At 48.8% G+C, this 17,180-nt stretch overlaps 1 protein-coding gene across 2 annotated transcripts in view; it reads right to left on the bottom strand.

The window, feature by feature from the left end:
- Pcid2 (PCI domain containing 2) overlaps nucleotides 1–17,180 on the bottom strand; it is a 25,466-nt gene extending 8,286 nt beyond the window's left edge. The window contains exons 1-9 of one of the 2 annotated variants that reach the window (NM_001169144.1): nucleotides 17,131–17,180; nucleotides 13,416–13,505; nucleotides 11,570–11,643; nucleotides 10,647–10,712; nucleotides 8,758–8,799; nucleotides 7,086–7,140; nucleotides 4,823–4,926; nucleotides 1,296–1,371; nucleotides 320–461 (exon numbers count right to left, since the gene is read on the bottom strand). In NM_001169144.1, the coding sequence (NP_001162615.1) occupies nucleotides 320–461; nucleotides 1,296–1,371; nucleotides 4,823–4,926; nucleotides 7,086–7,140; nucleotides 8,758–8,799; nucleotides 10,647–10,712; nucleotides 11,570–11,643; nucleotides 13,416–13,505; nucleotides 17,131–17,166 (685 nt within the window). In that variant the 5' untranslated portion in view covers nucleotides 17,167–17,180. Of the gene's footprint in view, nucleotides 1–319; nucleotides 462–1,295; nucleotides 1,372–4,191; nucleotides 4,223–4,822; nucleotides 4,927–7,085; nucleotides 7,141–8,757; nucleotides 8,800–10,646; nucleotides 10,713–11,569; nucleotides 11,644–13,415; nucleotides 13,506–17,130 lie in introns of those variants that run through there. The other variant, XM_063275578.1, reaches the window with a different exon arrangement.

Genomic DNA, 17,180 nt, shown 5'->3' with positions numbered 1-17,180 from the left:
CATGGGCAGCTCACAACCACCTGTAACTGCAGCTCCAGGGAATCGAACACCTTCTTCTGACTTCTGTGAGAACATGCACAACACATGTGGCATACATTTACATGTGGATATGCATGCAGTGCTCGCTCTCTCTCCTCTCTCTCCCCTCTCTCCCCCCATCTCTCTCTCCTCCCCCTCTCCCTCTGTAATTTGGACTTGGTTTACACATACAGCTCACCTTAATAAAACACAGTCACTACACTCACTGAGACCACCCCGTCAGTCAGTAAGGCAGAACGCACGCCTTACCTAGAGCACTGGAACAGAGCTATCAACATACCTTGCTTGAAGTCACTGTCAAACATGGCCTTGCGCCCCACATAGTACTTGTATGTGACCCTCTGTGCCGTGCTATAGTCATCTTTCAGATTCGAGCTGTCGATGGCTCTGATAAGAGGTTTACACAAATGGAGTTTGTTGATCTACAATGAAGAAGCCATTTAAAATATTCATAAGCAATATCAACAAAACAGGCAGATGGAAGGACAGACATGAACGTCTGTTTTACTTTTGTAACATGAATTTCAAGGACATCAACATTTCCGTAAAAAATAAAAAACTATGTAGAACAGACAACACTCAATCGAGAAGCCTGGACTCTGTGAGGGGAGCTAGAGCCAAGGTCTGAGGAAAAGCCTGCACTCAAGGCGCACACCGACACGGACAAACTAAATGTCCCACGAAGTAAAAGGCAGAGTCTTCATCAAGTGGGACAAGCTGCCCCTTGCCCACTTGTCTTTATGAAGCAAAACTCAATTCCTTTGTCCAGCCACATGTCTACATATCCCCCTAATTTCATAAAGTTCTTTTTACAACACAGGACAGGACGAAAGGCTCCAAAGAGTGGGCACACACACTCAAGGCCAGCTCTGTTTCAAGGACCACTTACTAAACGCTCAGCACTCCCATCCCCACGGGGCTGGTCACTCAGTGCTCAGGCCTGTGTCTGAAGTAGCTGCATCCCATGAGCTATCCTAAATCGGGTCTTCAGGAACCTTCAGCTCTGATTTGCTTTTGTGGCACAGGACAGGCCCTGTTCTGAAGAAGGTTGTGCAGGCTTTCTCCATTGAGCTCTGGGCCTTGCATTTAAAACAGAGCCTTGCTCTTGGGAGGCACGAACTGACTACCAGCAATTAGGATTATTAATGTAGATGAGGTTAGGATCCCTTCCTAATGCATGCCAGAAGGCACACTAAAGCAAGAATTTATCTAGGCAGACAGAAAACAAGACTTTATGAAAGTCATGCAAAGCAAACCTTGAAGTAGATTTTAAATAGTTGGTTCACCAGGAACAGCATCCCCCACTTCTTAGAGTCCTCTATGCCAGCGCGGCTACAAGAAGAACAAACAAAAGTGATCAATTACAAAATAAACCACCAGGACACATTACTACTGTGAGAGAAAGCCCCACAGCTCACGCCAGTCACCAAAGAAAAGGTTCTAATAGGTAAAGTCAAAAAGGAAAGAGCAGCTTTCTGCTCCTCGCCGTCCCAGAGACAGCTGTGTCCTCCCGCACGCCAGCTCTTCTCCGACACACAATGGCGAAGGCGGGAGTGAAGGGTTTAGCTGCAGCAGGTACCTGGTCACCAGAGCTGCCTTCAGCGCTGGCACTGGTGTGGATATTGCTGCCATCAATGACCCCTCAATGACCTCAAGGTCTGCATGTCCCAGCAGGACTCTATCCACAGCAAGTTCCATGGCACGGTCAGGTTAATTAAGAACAGGAAACCTGCCATCAATGGGAGTGAGATCCAGACAGCACCAAATGAGGAGGTGCTGGGGCCCACTACGCTGTAGAGCCCACTTAATAGTAGGGACAAAGCGTTATCCTGTGTACCTGTGCTGACGAGCCCATGACTGCAATGGGTGTGCGCCATGACAAGTAGGACAACTCTCGCAGCTTTGTTAGCAATGCCTCCTGCACCACCAACTTGCTCAGCCCCATCAAGGATGCTGAGGGCATCCACAACAACATGTCCACACTATCATCCACCCAGGAGACTGTGGAGCCCTTCTGGAAAGTCGTGGTATATGACTGAGGAGCTACACAGAACATCATCCCTGGACTCATCATCCCTGCACTGCCCAGGAGACTGCTCAGTCTGCCTGCCTTCTGGGCAGCATCTGGCTACGGTGGCACATGTCAACGTCAGGCTAACGTTCTGAGAAACAGTCACACACCCAGCCATGCAGCTGACCACCCAGCCCACCTGCAGTGTGCACTTCCTACTCTGTGATCCCAGCCCCTGTAACGGGCACAGGAGGAAGCTCACTGTGGTCCATGGTGACTGCTGATTTAGAGCTGGCTAGGGCCTGTCACTAGCCACCTGTTTTTTTTTTTTTTCTTTTCTTTCCTTCCTTCCTTCCTTCCTTCCTTCCTTCCTTCCTTCCTTCCTTCCGTCCTCTTCCTCCTCCTCTCCCCACCCCCTCCTCTTCTTCTTCTTTAGATTTTCCAAATATATAGTCATTACAGCTGGGCATGTAGAATGCACCTTTAATCCCAGCACTCAGAGGCAGTCGGATCTTTGTGAGTTCAAGGCCAGCCCAGTCTATAAAGTAAGTTCCAGGACAGCTGGAGCTACACAGGGAAATCCTGTCTTAAAAAAAACAAAAACCAAAGAGGCAAACGTTCATTTAAACAGGGTTTGTCCCTTCTTGTTCAGTTCTAACAGTTCATTTCACAGCCCATACTAGACCTTTATCAGGCATGCTATGTCAAATGTTTTTAAATATGGCTGTTTCAACTTGTGGTGGTGTCCTGTGATACACAGGTATTTTTACTGTGCTTGGGTTTTTTTGCAAACTAATCTGAGAAACCACCGACAGTCAAAGGTCAAGGAGGTCATGCTGCGGAGAACCATGAACCTCCAACTGTCCACTCAATAAACAGGTATCAAGCTACTGTGGCAGGAATTGGATGGTCAGAGAGCAGGAGCCCTCCTCAGTGGTCTAATCCATCTCTAGTGGTCAGCATCCACCCGTGACAGTGCTAAGTGCAAGGCACAGTGGGAGCTTATGGGCGGAAACTCCATCCACTGTGGGCTGGGCAGTGAGAGCCTGAAGATGGCTGAGACCTTCACCTACAGAAGGACAGTCAGGTAAGACTGGTGCTGAGAGGTGAGGAAACAGCCGAGACCTCTAATCATGGAAGGACATGAAGAAAGGTGGAGGACAGAGCTGAAAGACAGCCAAGGTCTCCAAACACAAAAACCAAACATCAACACAAACCAGTCAATTTGGAATACAGGGAAGAAAAGCCTTGAGACAGCTCAGAGCAAGGGTAGTAAAGCAAGACCATGCTCACCTTAACACCTGTGCATGCGCACTTCCTGTAAACTCCTAATGAAGTAACACGATTATATAGCACATTGGTGGAGATGGAGTTTTAGGAAAAGATGGACAAAGGTTTAGTTAAGAAAAAAATCCAACCAGCTATGCTGCAAACCAGCTAAGACAAATTACACAAAATTAAAGAGGGAGCATGATCAAGAGGATATGAAAAATTAAATACTAAAAAGTAAAATAAGTCAGACAAGCACACAGAGAAACCCTGTCTTGCAAACACAAAAACAAAAGAACAAAAGAATCTAATAAACCAACCACTCAATGAACTGTCCACAGGAGACTAAAACCTCATTAGACAGAGCAGCAGTGCTTAAGTCAGTGACAAGAGAAGCTCAGTGTACCCCCGGGGTGAGGGGGCCTGACTGTCAGAACCGTGGAGCCAGACAAGGGCCCTGCCCAGAGCACTGACAGGGAGAGAGAACCAGGCTGCGTGCACCTAGCAGGGACTTCAAAAGGGAAGACAGAGGAAGTGTCAGGAAGAAGGTGTGGACAGCACCAAGGACAGAGTCCAGGGAGAGCTCTTCAGGGACAGACCAACACACGCTCTGACACGGTGTGCACGCAGCCTTTTCTTATTCCCTTTACAGACAGAGCTCGCAGACCTTACTCACATGTCATTGGCACAGACAAACAGACAGAGCCCACAGACCTCACTCATGTGTCACCGGCACAGACAGACAGAAGGACAGAGCCCGCAGACCTCACTCACGTGTCACTGGCACAGACAGACGGACAGAGCCCGCAGACCTCACTCACGTGTCCCTGGCACAGACGGACAGACAGACAGAGCCCGCAGACCTCACTCACGTGTCACTGGCGCAGACGGACAGACAGACGGACAGAGCCCGCAGACCTCACTCACGTGTCACTGGCGCAGACGAACAGACGGACAGAGCCCGCAGACCTCACTTACGTGTCACTGGCGCAGACGGACAGAGCCCGCAGACCTCACTCACGTGTCACTGGCGCAGACAGACAGAGCCTGCAGACCTCACTCACGTGTCACTGGCACAGACGGACAGACAGACAGAGCCCGCAGACCTCACTCACGTGTCACTGGCGCAGATAGACAGAGCCTGCAGACCTCACTCACGTGTCACTGGCACAGACGAACAGACAGAGCCCGCAGACCTCACTCATGTGTCACTGGCGCAGACGGACAGACGGACAGAGCCCGCAGACCTCACTCACATGTCACTGGCACAGACGGACAGACAGACAGAGCCCGCAGACCTCACTCACGTGTCACTGGCACAGACGGACAGAGCCCGCAGACCTCACTCACGTGTCACTGGCACAGACGGACAGACGGACAGAGCCCGCAGACCTCACTCACGTGTCACTGGCGCAGACGGACAGACGGACAGAGCCCGCAGACCTCACTCACGTGTCACTGGCACAGACGGACAGACAGACAGAGCCCGCAGACCTCACTCACGTGTCACTGGCGCAGACTCGGAAGCAGCTCATCAGCAGCTCGGCGGCCTTTTCCAGCATGTCTCCAACTTTGCTCTTCCCCTTCTTTACCAACTGCTGATCTGCCTAGCGATACAAATCGATTTACTTTTTAAAGCAAACAGAGGCAAACTAAAGTCTCCACAGTGCACACATCTGAGCAGCAGCCAGTGCTAACCAGTGAGCTTTATCTCTACAGCCCTTCTCAGACAACTTTTAAGAACTGGGAAGTATGTATATTTTCCCATATCTGTCCTCAAGTCAAGCTGACACCAGCCCCAGTTGACCTGGTTGGTTTTTGTCAACCTGACCCAAACCTAGTCCTGGCTGGGAAGAGGGAATCTTTATTGAGAAGATGTCTCCATGTGTACCTGTAGTCCTGTCTCTGAGGTACTTTCTTAAGTAGTCACTGATGTGGGAGGGCCCGGCTCAATGTAGGCAGGGCTGAGCCCAGGCAGGGGGTCCCTAGCTATGCAGCCATGGGAGCCACAATGTACCACCCTTTAAGACATGCTTCAGGGCCTGGGGGGCAGCTCAGGCAGTGAAACGGCTGCCTTACAAGCACAGGTCCTTGTTAGATTCCCAGAGCAACAGTTTAAACAACAACACAACACCTGGTGCAGTGCCTGTAATCCCAGCCAACCAGCCTGGCCTAGTAGGCAAGTTCCAGGCTGATGAGACCCTGTCACAAGACCGTGACATCTGAGGCTGCCTCTTCCTCCTTAAGCACGTGAGTGCACACACACACACACACACACACACACACACACACACATTTCTGGGGCTTTGGTTATGTCAAGAACAAATAGCACATTACAATGGAATGAATGCAGGTCAGCAAGACCCAGATGGTCTCTGTTAAACAGAATTAGGTCAAGAGTCTGAGACACAGGTAATGCCATTCCCTTCTTGTCTGTTTAAATCAAGCACCAAAAGATTGTTTTTGCTTTATGTGTCTGAGTGTTTTGCCTGCATGTATGTCTGTGCACTGTGTGTGCATCTGATACCCATGTCTGTCTGTGCACCGTGTGCATCTGGTACCCATGTCTGTCTGTGCACCGTGTGTGCATCTGGTACCCATGTCTGTCTGTGCACTGTGTGCATCTGGTACCCATGTCTGTCTATGCACCGTGTGTGCATCTGGTACCCATGTCTGTCTGTGCACCGTGTGTGCATCTGGTACCCATGGAGGCAGAAGAGGGCATTAGATGCCCCAGGACTGGAGTAAGACTGTTGTGAGGAGCCGTATGGGTGCTGAACATCAAACCCAGTCCTCTGTAAGGGAAGCCAGTGTCCATACCCACTGAGCGGCCTCTCTAGCCCCTACTGCTCCTCAGCTGCTCCAGTCTGAGTCCCCTTGGTTCTGTGCATCTTCTAGCTCTTTGCTGGGAACCTCAGTGCTCTCTCTCACTTGTTTGCCCCTCATTGCCACTGAAGCACTACTGTGACGGCTGCCTTGAAACCCGCATTGGTTCATCCAACGACTGCTGTGGAGTCTGCTGGAAGTCTCTTCAGGGTCGGCGGCTTCTGGGGTACAGGCCTTGTGCATGTGCCATTTCAGTGGCTCTCTGCTGGCCTCGTGTGTTACTGGGAGAGCATAGTCACCACCTCTTTGCTGGCAAGTGGGTTGGGGCCGAGGCCTTGCTATTTGCTGCTGCAGACTTATTGTGGAACACTGGAGCAGACAGTCTGACGGACAGTGCTGCTGAGCGGGGCAGTTACCCTGTATCACAGGTCTCATCCCTGCCTATGGCATTTCTGTTGTCCTAACCAGGCTCTCACAGAGCCAACAGGAAGCCTGGTCCTTGTCACAGAGCTATGTGAGCCTAACAGTCCCAGGTCTGCAACTGCCTTGTGAGAAGAACAGAGCGCTGGTCTTGAACCAGAAATCACCAACAGACCATGAAGGGTCTGAGCCCCAGTAGATGCTTCTGGCTCCAGAGCTGATGCCTGCTGCCCCCTGAGGGAGGCTGACTGTAAAGTCCAGGATCTGTGCCCCCTTAGCTACCACCTGAGTGCAGGCCACAGCTCAGAAGAAAGGGAGGAGCAAACCTGCTCCACATCAGTCCACTCAGCACCACAGTGTGTCCACATGAACAGGGGACAAAACGGCCAAGCTGCTGCCCGGTCTTCCCTCCTCACACCAGATACCTCCCACCTACTCATCCCTCAAGACTGGAAACTGAGCAGGAGGCAGTCACCCAACATGTTTAACTCAAGGCAACAGGGGCAGGGCCTGAACTTACATTATTGGCAAACACGCGGAGGTCAAGTGCTACTGCGTACATGACAGGCAGAGCCCTGAGGACGAGAAGCAAACACATCTCAGGAGCTCGAAGGCCAGCATCCCTCCACCACACCCAGACACTACCCAGAACCAGGTCCACGCCTCCCCGCTCAGGTGGCTGCGCCTCATCCTGCATGCATCACACAGACAGACTTCCTGGCCAAATACTTAATTCTTACTCCATACCACTATCCCAACCCTGCTTAGAGAACTGGATCCTAGTCTATCTGGGAGCTCCCAAAACTGTGTCCTTCCCGAAGTCTCCACCACCAGCAAACAGCTCCATTTTGAAAACACTGAGGCTCTGAGCAGGAGCCGTGTGTGTGCAACTGCTGCTAGCACTGAGCTCTCAGTTATGGAGAAGCTAAGTCTTCACTCGGGAAGGAAACAGTACAGCTGGCTGCTGGTGGTGCACGCCTGTAATCCCAGCACTCGGGAAGCAGAGGATGGTGGGTCTCTGGGTTTGATGCCAGCCTGGTCTATAGAACAAGTTCCAAGACAGCCAGGGCTACATAGAGAAACCCTGTCTGGGGAGGATGGGAGAGGGCGAGGGCGAGGGAGAGGGAGAGGGAGAGGGAGAGGGAGAGGGAGAGGGAGAGGGAGAGGGAGAGGGAGAGGGAGAAGTCGAAGGAGAGGGAGAATATGAATATCAAACATGAAAGAACACACATGTAATCACAGCATTGGGAAGTCGGAGCAGAATGAAAACTTCCAGGCTTGTCCAAACTACAGAGATCCTGCCTCAAACTCTTGCCCCTCAAAAACTGGAAGCTAAGGATGTAGCTCAGTCAGGGAGCTGATGCACAAGGCCTGGGCCTGATCCCCAGCTCGGTGTGAACTGGGTGGCCGCACACGCCTGCAGTTTCAGTGTTAAAGCAATGGAAGCAAGTTCAAGGCCATCTTGATACACTGAGTTTGAGGCTAGCCAGGGCTTCTGAGACCCTGTCTCAGAAAACTCGTTAAAAAGTCTAGGGAGTGGCAGAGTGCTTGCCCAACACATTCAAGGACCTGGGTAGTACCAGCACTGAAGAAAAAAAAATGCTTAAGATAATACAAAAGACCTATAGTGGCCTTCACCCATTGTCTAAAACACAAAGTTAAAAACTGGCAAACATGGGGGAGACAAGGTATTTATAACCCTTCTCATAGCAGAGGCCATTTCCTATGCACTGTGTAAGGCTGCCTCTGTATTTCTCAAATGCTGACTTCTGTCCCAGCAGAGCAGAGGGCAGGGCTCTGGCACTGTTGTTTTTATGAAGCATTGCCTCAGTGTTTTGTAAGCATCCTCCTCATCTGCCCTCTGAATGGTTCAATAAAGAGCTGAAGGCCTACAGTGAGGCAGGAAGGGACAGGCTGGACTTCCCAGAGTTTGGTGGTACTGAGGAGAGGTGACTGACTGACGGCCATGTGGCGGAGCACGAGTAAACAGGTTAATTAGAGCTGGTTAGGAAACAGCCTAAGTTATGCCCTGAGCTTTCACAAATAAGTCTGTCATCACTTGGGAGCTGGCGGGTCAGGGCAGTCTGGTGATAAGAAACCCTGAGGGAGCGCTTACTACCGACTTGTCCATGTCAGTCTAACCCGAGCCCACACTGACAGCACCATCTCCAGCCGCTCCTGCTTATGCTTACCAGTTTTCTTCTTTGTGAGCCTGGAAAGCCCGAAGGAATGATGTGCTGTGTTAAGGAAGGCGTCGCACAGAATTTAAGAAATACGACTCTTAGTAAAAGTAGACTAAGGGCAAAGTGTGCTCTTTAGATGACTCTGTAAAATTTTGAAGCTAGAAAACACACCACGATATCCACATGTCAGCAGCCAAGTAGACTCAATGCATTCACTTCATACAGATGGGCATGGGGCACACCTTTAATCCTAGCACTTGGGAGAGGAAAGTTCCAGGCCAGCCTCCATAGTGAGACCCTATCCCCCAGTTAAAAAGAAAGATACTGTGTGTGTGTGTGTGTGTGTGTGTGTGTGTGTGTGTGTGTGTGCGTGCGTGTGCGCGCGCGTGTGTGTGTGTGCGTACACAGGCCTGTGTGTGCATGTGTGTGTCATTCCTTAGGCCATTCACCTCCTTTTCTGAGATACAGTCTGTCACTGGGATCTGAAGCTCATCAATTAGACTAGCCATGAACCCGTCTCCACTTGCCCAGTGGTGGGATTATAAGCACACACCACCACCACGCCTGCCTCTTTTGTGGGTGCTGGGGTTCCAACTCAAGTCCTTATATTTATGGGGCAAGTTCGTTACCAACTCAGCTATGTCCCCATCCTGTCATGAGATTTTTCTCTTTTACATTTGTACTTGGTTTCTCTAAATCCATTGATTATAAGCAACATTTAAGTGGTCAAGAATCTCTACTATAAGGTTTGTTTTACCAACACTAGTAAGTCCTACATTGTAGGGAGACTTGAATAGTAGCATTCTCTTCTTGCTGTATTTAAACACAGAAGCTTTCAAACCTAAATTTTATTTAGGTTTAAATTTTAGCTCTACCTAAAATCTAGAGCTCTACCAATACTTAGCATGCTCTCGGGTCACGGAATGAGGGTGACTTACGTATGTGAGCCCACTCCTCTCCATTCAGGCTGGGTTATGGGCACTATGACTTAACCAGTTCCTCCGAGCACACTTGCAAAACAGTCTTTTCTTAATTACGTCTTTAGGCTAGTATGCAAAATAACGGGTTTCACTATGGCATCTTCATACATAACAGTATTATCAAAACATTATTTTTGGCTGGGCATGATAGTGCAGGCCTTTAATCTCACAATTTGAGAGGCAGAAGCTGGTAGAGTTCAAAGGCCATTTATAGCTAGTCTATAAGCAAAACAAACAAACAAAACCTTATTCTTGGAGCTAGGGATGGCTCTGTGGTAAGAGTGCTTCTGGTGTAAGCATGAGACCCTACTTAATACCTCAATACCTAAATGAACATCTGGAAATGGCTGTGTGTGTCTGTAACATCTGGAAATTCATGTGTGTCCGACACCCCAGTGCTGGGAGGCGGAGACAAGGAGATCCTAGAAGCTTGCTGGCCAGCTAGTTTACTCAGAATAGTAAACTTGTAGTTCGGTGAGAGATCCTGCCTCAAGACAGAGGAAAGACATCCTTTTTTTGTTTCTGACCTGTGTGTGTGCACAGAGGCTCAGGCACCCACGCATTTATGTACATGCACCACACGCAAACACAAACTATGTTCTTCTCACCCTCCATGTATCTATCGATGACATTAAGGAAAGAGGAGCTGTCTGCAGAGCTCAGGGGACTAATGGGAGGGTTGGAGAAAGGAAAGAAAGGATGGGGTAGAGGGGTATGGGAGGGACTGTCCTCAGAGTAAATACATTGGCATGAAAGCAGCCTCATGTAACCCTGGATAGCATAAATAAATAAAATCCATTATGGTGTCAGCCTAAATATAGGAATCCAAGAGACTAGTTCTTTTGTAGCTGAAGGTTTGAAGAGCTGGTCCAATGTTTGCAGCCTGTGAGCCTCGATAACACAAGTGGTAAAGGATATTGGACTATCACTGTCTGGCATTTGTACGCCTCTATGAAGTCGTGATTCCCCACAGCGTAGGTACACCTGGAAAAGACATGAGAGCCTGAAGAGCATCTTACGCACTGCACCCGGATGCCACCCAGAGTGCAGTTCTCTCACACCCCGGCCCAACCTCTTCCTGCGCTTGCTTGAGGGAACCGCAGATGTAGGAAACACCAGGGCCACTGACTGAAAGTGGCTGACGGACGGTGAAGCCCACAGGTTCAACACTACTCTGCTGAATGCTAGAATGGAAATCCTTCAGCAGCTCTGAGCAGAGGGACTGCAGACAAGCATGGCCCTCACTGTCAGTGAGCCTCCAAAGACACTCACTGTCTAGGTTCCTGTTGCAGCCAGAGCCGACTCGTCACCACTCTGGAACCTCACGGCAGAGAGCACACAGCTAGAAACACAGGGCTGCCTCTTCCTGCCAGAAACAACAGCGGCATCCCCAACCCTTTCAAGGCCTGGCCCGGCTCACTCTGAAATACAACAGGACGCAGGCAGGCATGGTCCTGTGCACATGGCTTAGGATACGTAGTTCTGTCTGAACTGCCTGACACAGGGAGTGAAAGCAGCGACGTGTAAATAACAAGAAGCAATGGTTTGTTTTGCTTCGCTCAGGGTCTTCTCTTTCTTCCCCACAAAGCAGATATTAAAACCACATTATGCCACAGGAAGAGCAAGACCTCAGTTCCTACAAGCACAGGAGGACAGGAGAAATACCAGGGTGACACAGACGCACATGACACATTTGTCCATTTTTCCAAGTTAATTATCACTGCTGCAAACAATGACGCCTGATAGAGTCAGAGTGAACAAGTGTTGTGTTACATGCATGCAGCTGTGTGTTACATGCATGCAGCTGTCATATGTTTGTCTTCCTACTGTCAGAAGATTACCTTAAATGAGCCGCAAACATTTCGTCATAAGGGGGCTCCAAAACTTGCTGGCATTTCTCTTCTGGAGAGGCCATCTAATCCACAGGGAGAAAGGAGCAAAAGAAAGTTAGGGGCATGAAAGACATCCATGTACACAAAGAGCTTCAGATGAGCATGCTCAGAACCTCACAGCCCAAAGAAATAAATAGTTCACTCTGGCACTTCTAAAGGGAAGCTCATTGCTCCACCAATATCTGTATTTCAAGGAAACAAGAAGCCCAAGAATCCAGTTCAGATGTTTGCTGCAGGCCAGAAAAGATGCTAGGCACATTCATACATATTTTATTTGGGGTGTGTGTGTGTGTGTGTGTGTGTGTGTGTAGGCCCACATATGCCATGGCACACAGAAGTCCAGGCTTGCTCAGTAAGACTTTTACTCAACCCTCCGTCTCATAGGCTCTCACACATATTCTAGTACTTAAAGCTAGTCAGTCAAGAAACACATAAGCAACTCCTATGGTTTAATAAACAAGGTGTAGAGCTCCTTCCATAAATAAAGTCAATAAATAAATTCACATGTCATGTGAGGGGTCACTGCACAGCTTCCTACGAGGAACAAGTGTCCTGGGCTGAGGGTCAATAGTAATTTCTAACTTTCCCTTCCTTCCGTGGTGAAGACTAGATGAGTTGAGTACACCTTTGAGGATGAATTTTACATGTTGTCATCTGACTGGCATTAGAGCACCTAGGATGAGTGTGACTTCAGGGTGTCTGGAACTGGTGACTGTGTGAAAGAGACACCCTTGCCTAGCAGAGTGAGTACCCACCAACCAGTTCAGGGGCTCAACAGGAAAAAAGAGAACACGGCCTTGTGGCTCCTGACAGCCGTCTGAGCTGAGACACTATCGCATCTCAGGCAGGCCTGGGTCTACCTGCAGCGCTGGCTTCCCTGGGGCTCCAGCTGAAGATGGCAGGTCACACAAGGGCCTTCTCAGCCTCCATAGGCACACCATCCACAGAAATCAATCTCAGTGTATGTATGAATTACGCATGTATAAATGCATTCCTATCTACCAGTTGTTTTCCTAAAAGTAAACTAGTACAAAGTGAATTAATAGAAAAGGAAGTCAGCGAGAACTCACCATCGTAATACAGACCCGCACACCTACTCACAAAGGAGGGAAGGGAGAATGCTGAGACTAGAAAATCACCGTTCCAAGCTAGGGAGATGACGCAGCAGGTGAAGGGGCTTGCTGCCATGCTTGGTGGCTTTAGTTCAATTCCCAGAACCCACACATGGGAAGAAGAGAACCAACTCCCATAAGTTGTCCCCTGACCTTCATCTTCACACACACACACACACACACACACACACACACACACACACCATGGCACATGCATGCCCAAATACATACACACAAAAACAAATGAATATGTGTAATTTTAAAATTAAACTTCAAAAGAAAAGAAATCACCATTCTGTAGCTCCTCCTGAAAAACCTGTCGCATATGCTGACTATGAGCATGACGCTATCAGATGAAAGGTCAGTGGATTACTGTCCAGAGACAGGCCTACTTGGTCACACACGCCTGTCATCCCAGCTGAACAGCAGCCAGTACAGCACTCTCACATAGGGGTGCCGGGACCAAGTGAGCTAGGCTCGCTTCAAGAAACTTAGAAATTTTCAAATGAGAGTGGCAATATTAGTTTACTTATATTCGAACTTTAAATATCTGTAGAAAACTGACTGTCCCACAGTTCTCTCAAGATGCCTGTGAATAGCCCTTCCTATCTGCAGACTGAGAGCCAGCATTCTCTCACCCCTCTCCATTTTCTTTAGACACCATGGGTGTATCTACTGCCTACCTGGAGCCGTGGGTTCGCGACATGAGGGTGCTTGAAGGACACCAGCTCTGCACAGGACGCTCCATCTCTGGTGTCAATGGCTTCATATACCTGAAAAAGGGAAGGGGAAACTTGAGCAGGTAGACACGATCTGTTCTCACGGGACCTGAGCAATGAACCGCACGCTGCAGGAGCAGCTTCTTCCTCTGTGAAAGAGGCCAGGAGAATTGAAATGTAAAGCTACCCAGGAAACGACGTCATTTCAACATGGGATCTGCCGAGGGTGAGCGAACAGGTAAGCCAGAGTCCCACAAAGCAGGGAGCAGCACCTGCAACTGTGCACTCCCAAGTACCTTCCCTTGTCAGTGACCTTGGAGGTGGCAGGGGGAAGTAACCCTAACACCATAGGTCTGTACATCCATAATCACCTAATTGTGCCTAAAGCCTAAAGTACAACTTAGCTAGCAACTGGCACAACTCAGCGGACATCACGCACAAGCCTGGACTCTCTAAGAAAGTCCTGTCAGAGTCCTGCCTCGATAACAACATAAGGAACTTAGGAGTGGGTAAGAATAAGGGTGGTGACAGGCCCTAATAAGCAAAGCTTAAAAAAAAAAAAAAAAAAAAAAAAAGAATAAATCTTAAAACAGTAGCGTGGGTGGGGGTGGGGCTGAGGATGAAGCCCCATGGTCCTAGCAGGTGCAAGTTCCTGGGTTTAGTCCCCAGTACTCTTTTTAAGTGTCTGCTCACTCCATAGATACCTCATCCCTGGCAGCCAGCCACGCTAACACAGAAGCTGCATCCTTTTAGGTGAGACACCATTTGGACCATGGATTTATATCCCAAGCGGCACCTGTGCACAATGGGCCTGCACATCAGGAGAGAGTGTGCTTCAGGTACCCCAGAGGACATCTCTCCCAACTACCCTAGGTCTTCTCAGGTCCTGTCAGTCCACGGGGTACTGCCTGCTCTTAAACCTCACAGTTCCTTAAAACTGAACACATCCTTTCTCTCTAGAAATCCCACAGCAAACATACCTGGTACCAGGCTTGTTTACAAGTTCCATTCCTCACTGACAGCAAAGCTCCTTGGAGAAAGGGCTGATGCCAGAGCTGCATCAGGGGAGGCTTGGGTGAGCTTAAAAATCATGTGGCCCTAAAAAGGCTCAAGGAAGGACAGGGCCAGGTTCAGAAGCCATAGAAACCAACTGAGGCAGCTTTCAGGAACTTTGAGCTTTCAAAGAGTAACAGTGGTGATAAAGTATCACTAGGTATTAAAAATAATCCATGGGCTGGAGAGATGGCTCAGCGGCTAAGAGCACTGACTGCTCTTCCAGAGGTCCTGAGTTCAAATCCCAGCAACCAAATGGTGGCTCACAACCATCTATAATGAGGTCTGATGCCCTCTTCTGGAGTGTCTGAAGACAGCTATATATAATAAATAAATAAATCTTTAAAAAAAAAAGATTTGTTCCTTTAAAAAATAATCCATAATGTGTACGACAGCTCATGCCTTTAATCTCAGCGCCTGGGAAGCAGAGGGAGGCAGATCTACATCTCTGTATGCTCAAGGAGGCTGGGTCTACACAGTGAGTTCCAGGACAGTCAGGATTATGTACAGAGACCCTGTCTCAAATATCTACCTACCTACCTACCTACCTACTTCCTTACCTACCTACCTACATATCCATAATTGTTTTTAAAGAAAGAGTATAAAGGAAATTATTTTTTAATATTTACTTTTTATTATTCATTTTAGCTGAGTGTTGGTGGCACATGCTATTATTCCAGCACTGGGAAACAGAGGCAGGCAGATCTCTGAGTTCAAGGTCAGCCTAATCTACTGAGTTCCAGGAGAGCCAGGACTACATAAAGAGAGCCAGTCTTAAAAAGCAAGCCAACAAACAAAAATTGGCTACTTTATTTTATTTTATGAGCTGCCATGTGGGTGCTGGGAACTAACCCCAGGTCCTCAGCAAGATCAGCAATAACCTTAGCCTCCGAGCCATCTCTACACCACAGAAACTACTCCTTAACCTAAAATACAAGTAGCAGAGACACAGAGAGCAGACTGGGATGTGGCTCAATGAATGAGAGCCCCAGCCCAGATGCATAAGACCCTCGTGTTTCAGTCCACATAAAAAGAGAACCAATATAAAGGAAAAGAGGAAGTCATAGCCTGGCCAACTGATACAGTGCCTGGTTTGGGAAAGGGCTCTCCTGAGGGTAAGCCACCCCTACAAAGGGGACTGGAGGACAGGAAGCTCACAGCCTCACATGATCCACAACAAGAATACATGCAATGTGCAACATGATTGCTGGACTCAAAAAACCCTAAGAAAATTTGCAGAAGAGTGAAAAATGAAGAGTGCGTCAGTGTCAAAGTTTTCAGGCTACTAAATGTATGGTGCTTACAGGGAATGCCCTTGTTCTTAAGGCTATGATGTCTATGATGTTCTTTGGCTGTGGGTTCTGAATTAGAGGTGCTTTATAGCTGTTAACCTTGGGAAAGGGGTAAAGTTTCCTTGTTGTTTGACCTTGGAGAAAAGTAGACCTCACTCCTTGCTGTAAGGGATAGATTACTCAAACTCCATGTTTTCCTCTCTGAAACACAGGCAGGAACTCCTTGCAGGCCATCACATCACCACTATGGGACTTGGATACCCAGGAACCAGCACAAGCGTACTGATGCCATACCATTCCCTGTGATAGGAGAGAAAAACTTTTATTCCTGGCCCAAGCAACCACAAAAGAGTAACAGGCTACCTTATTTATCTGCAAGGATGGCAAAATTCAACCAACCCTATCCCAACAGCTATTGGGAAATTAACGTAGGAATCAGGGGAAAGAGAGACAATTTGTCAACAGGCAGGCTGTTGCCAATTTGTTGAAATAAAGACTGGTCTCTTAGCCAGCAATGAGGTCACTGGAGTACCAGCATGATCTCCAGAAACAGCATCTTGCTAAGTATTAAATATGTGCAATGCAGAGCCAGAATCTGAGCCTGTTTCAACTGATGCTTCTGAGCTGAGAAGACTTGGGTTGGCCACCTATCGAGAGCTCTTTAAGGAGGGCCTTGGGATGGAATCAAAGTGAATATACATGGACACACAGCACCAACAATAAATAGTGCCACTACTTAAGAAACACGCAAGTACTACTTCTCGTACTATAGTAAACAAACTGAGGTGTTTGGGACAGAAAAAGGGGGTCTTGACAATAGGGCTAAGTGCAAATCCAAGATTCATAAACGGCCATGTGCAGCAGTATAACCAGTTAGAACGTTCATCAGACTTTCCCATCTGGCTGTCCAATGCACCAGGTGTGTTGCCTAGTGGGATTCACACCTTCAACATCCTAACAGGCCCTCTGCCCTAGGTTTGTGTCGAAAACGCAAACACAACCCTCCGCCCAGATGCAACACTGTTTGCCTGTGCCATTGGCAGGCTGTGAGCAAAGCCTTGATGGACGCCGCTGCCTAAAGACACAAAGTGCTTCGTGCAGACAGTGCTACACAGACAACCGTTTCCACAAGTGACCCCGATCTTGCTACCTCCACCTCGAATCCTCCTCTGTCCCACCGGGAAGCACCTGCAACTTCTGAGCAAGGCAGGATGCTCAGTGCACGTAGCAGACCCTCCTCGCCTCGAGGCCAGCTGCAGGACACCAGGCACTGTCCGACTCGGTTCTAGGACTCACCCCGTGGCTAGTAGACAAGGACACCAAGCGAAACCCACCTGCTGCAGGTACTGGTTAATGGTGATGTGCGCCATAGCAGCAGCCGCGG

The sequence above is a fragment of the Rattus norvegicus genome, chromosome 16, assembly GCF_036323735.1.
Source record: "Rattus norvegicus strain BN/NHsdMcwi chromosome 16, GRCr8, whole genome shotgun sequence".
Lineage (NCBI taxonomy): Eukaryota > Metazoa > Chordata > Mammalia > Rodentia > Muridae > Rattus > Rattus norvegicus.
The sequence above is the reverse complement of the archived record's forward strand: the minus strand, read 5'-3'. Positions and strand labels throughout refer to the sequence as shown.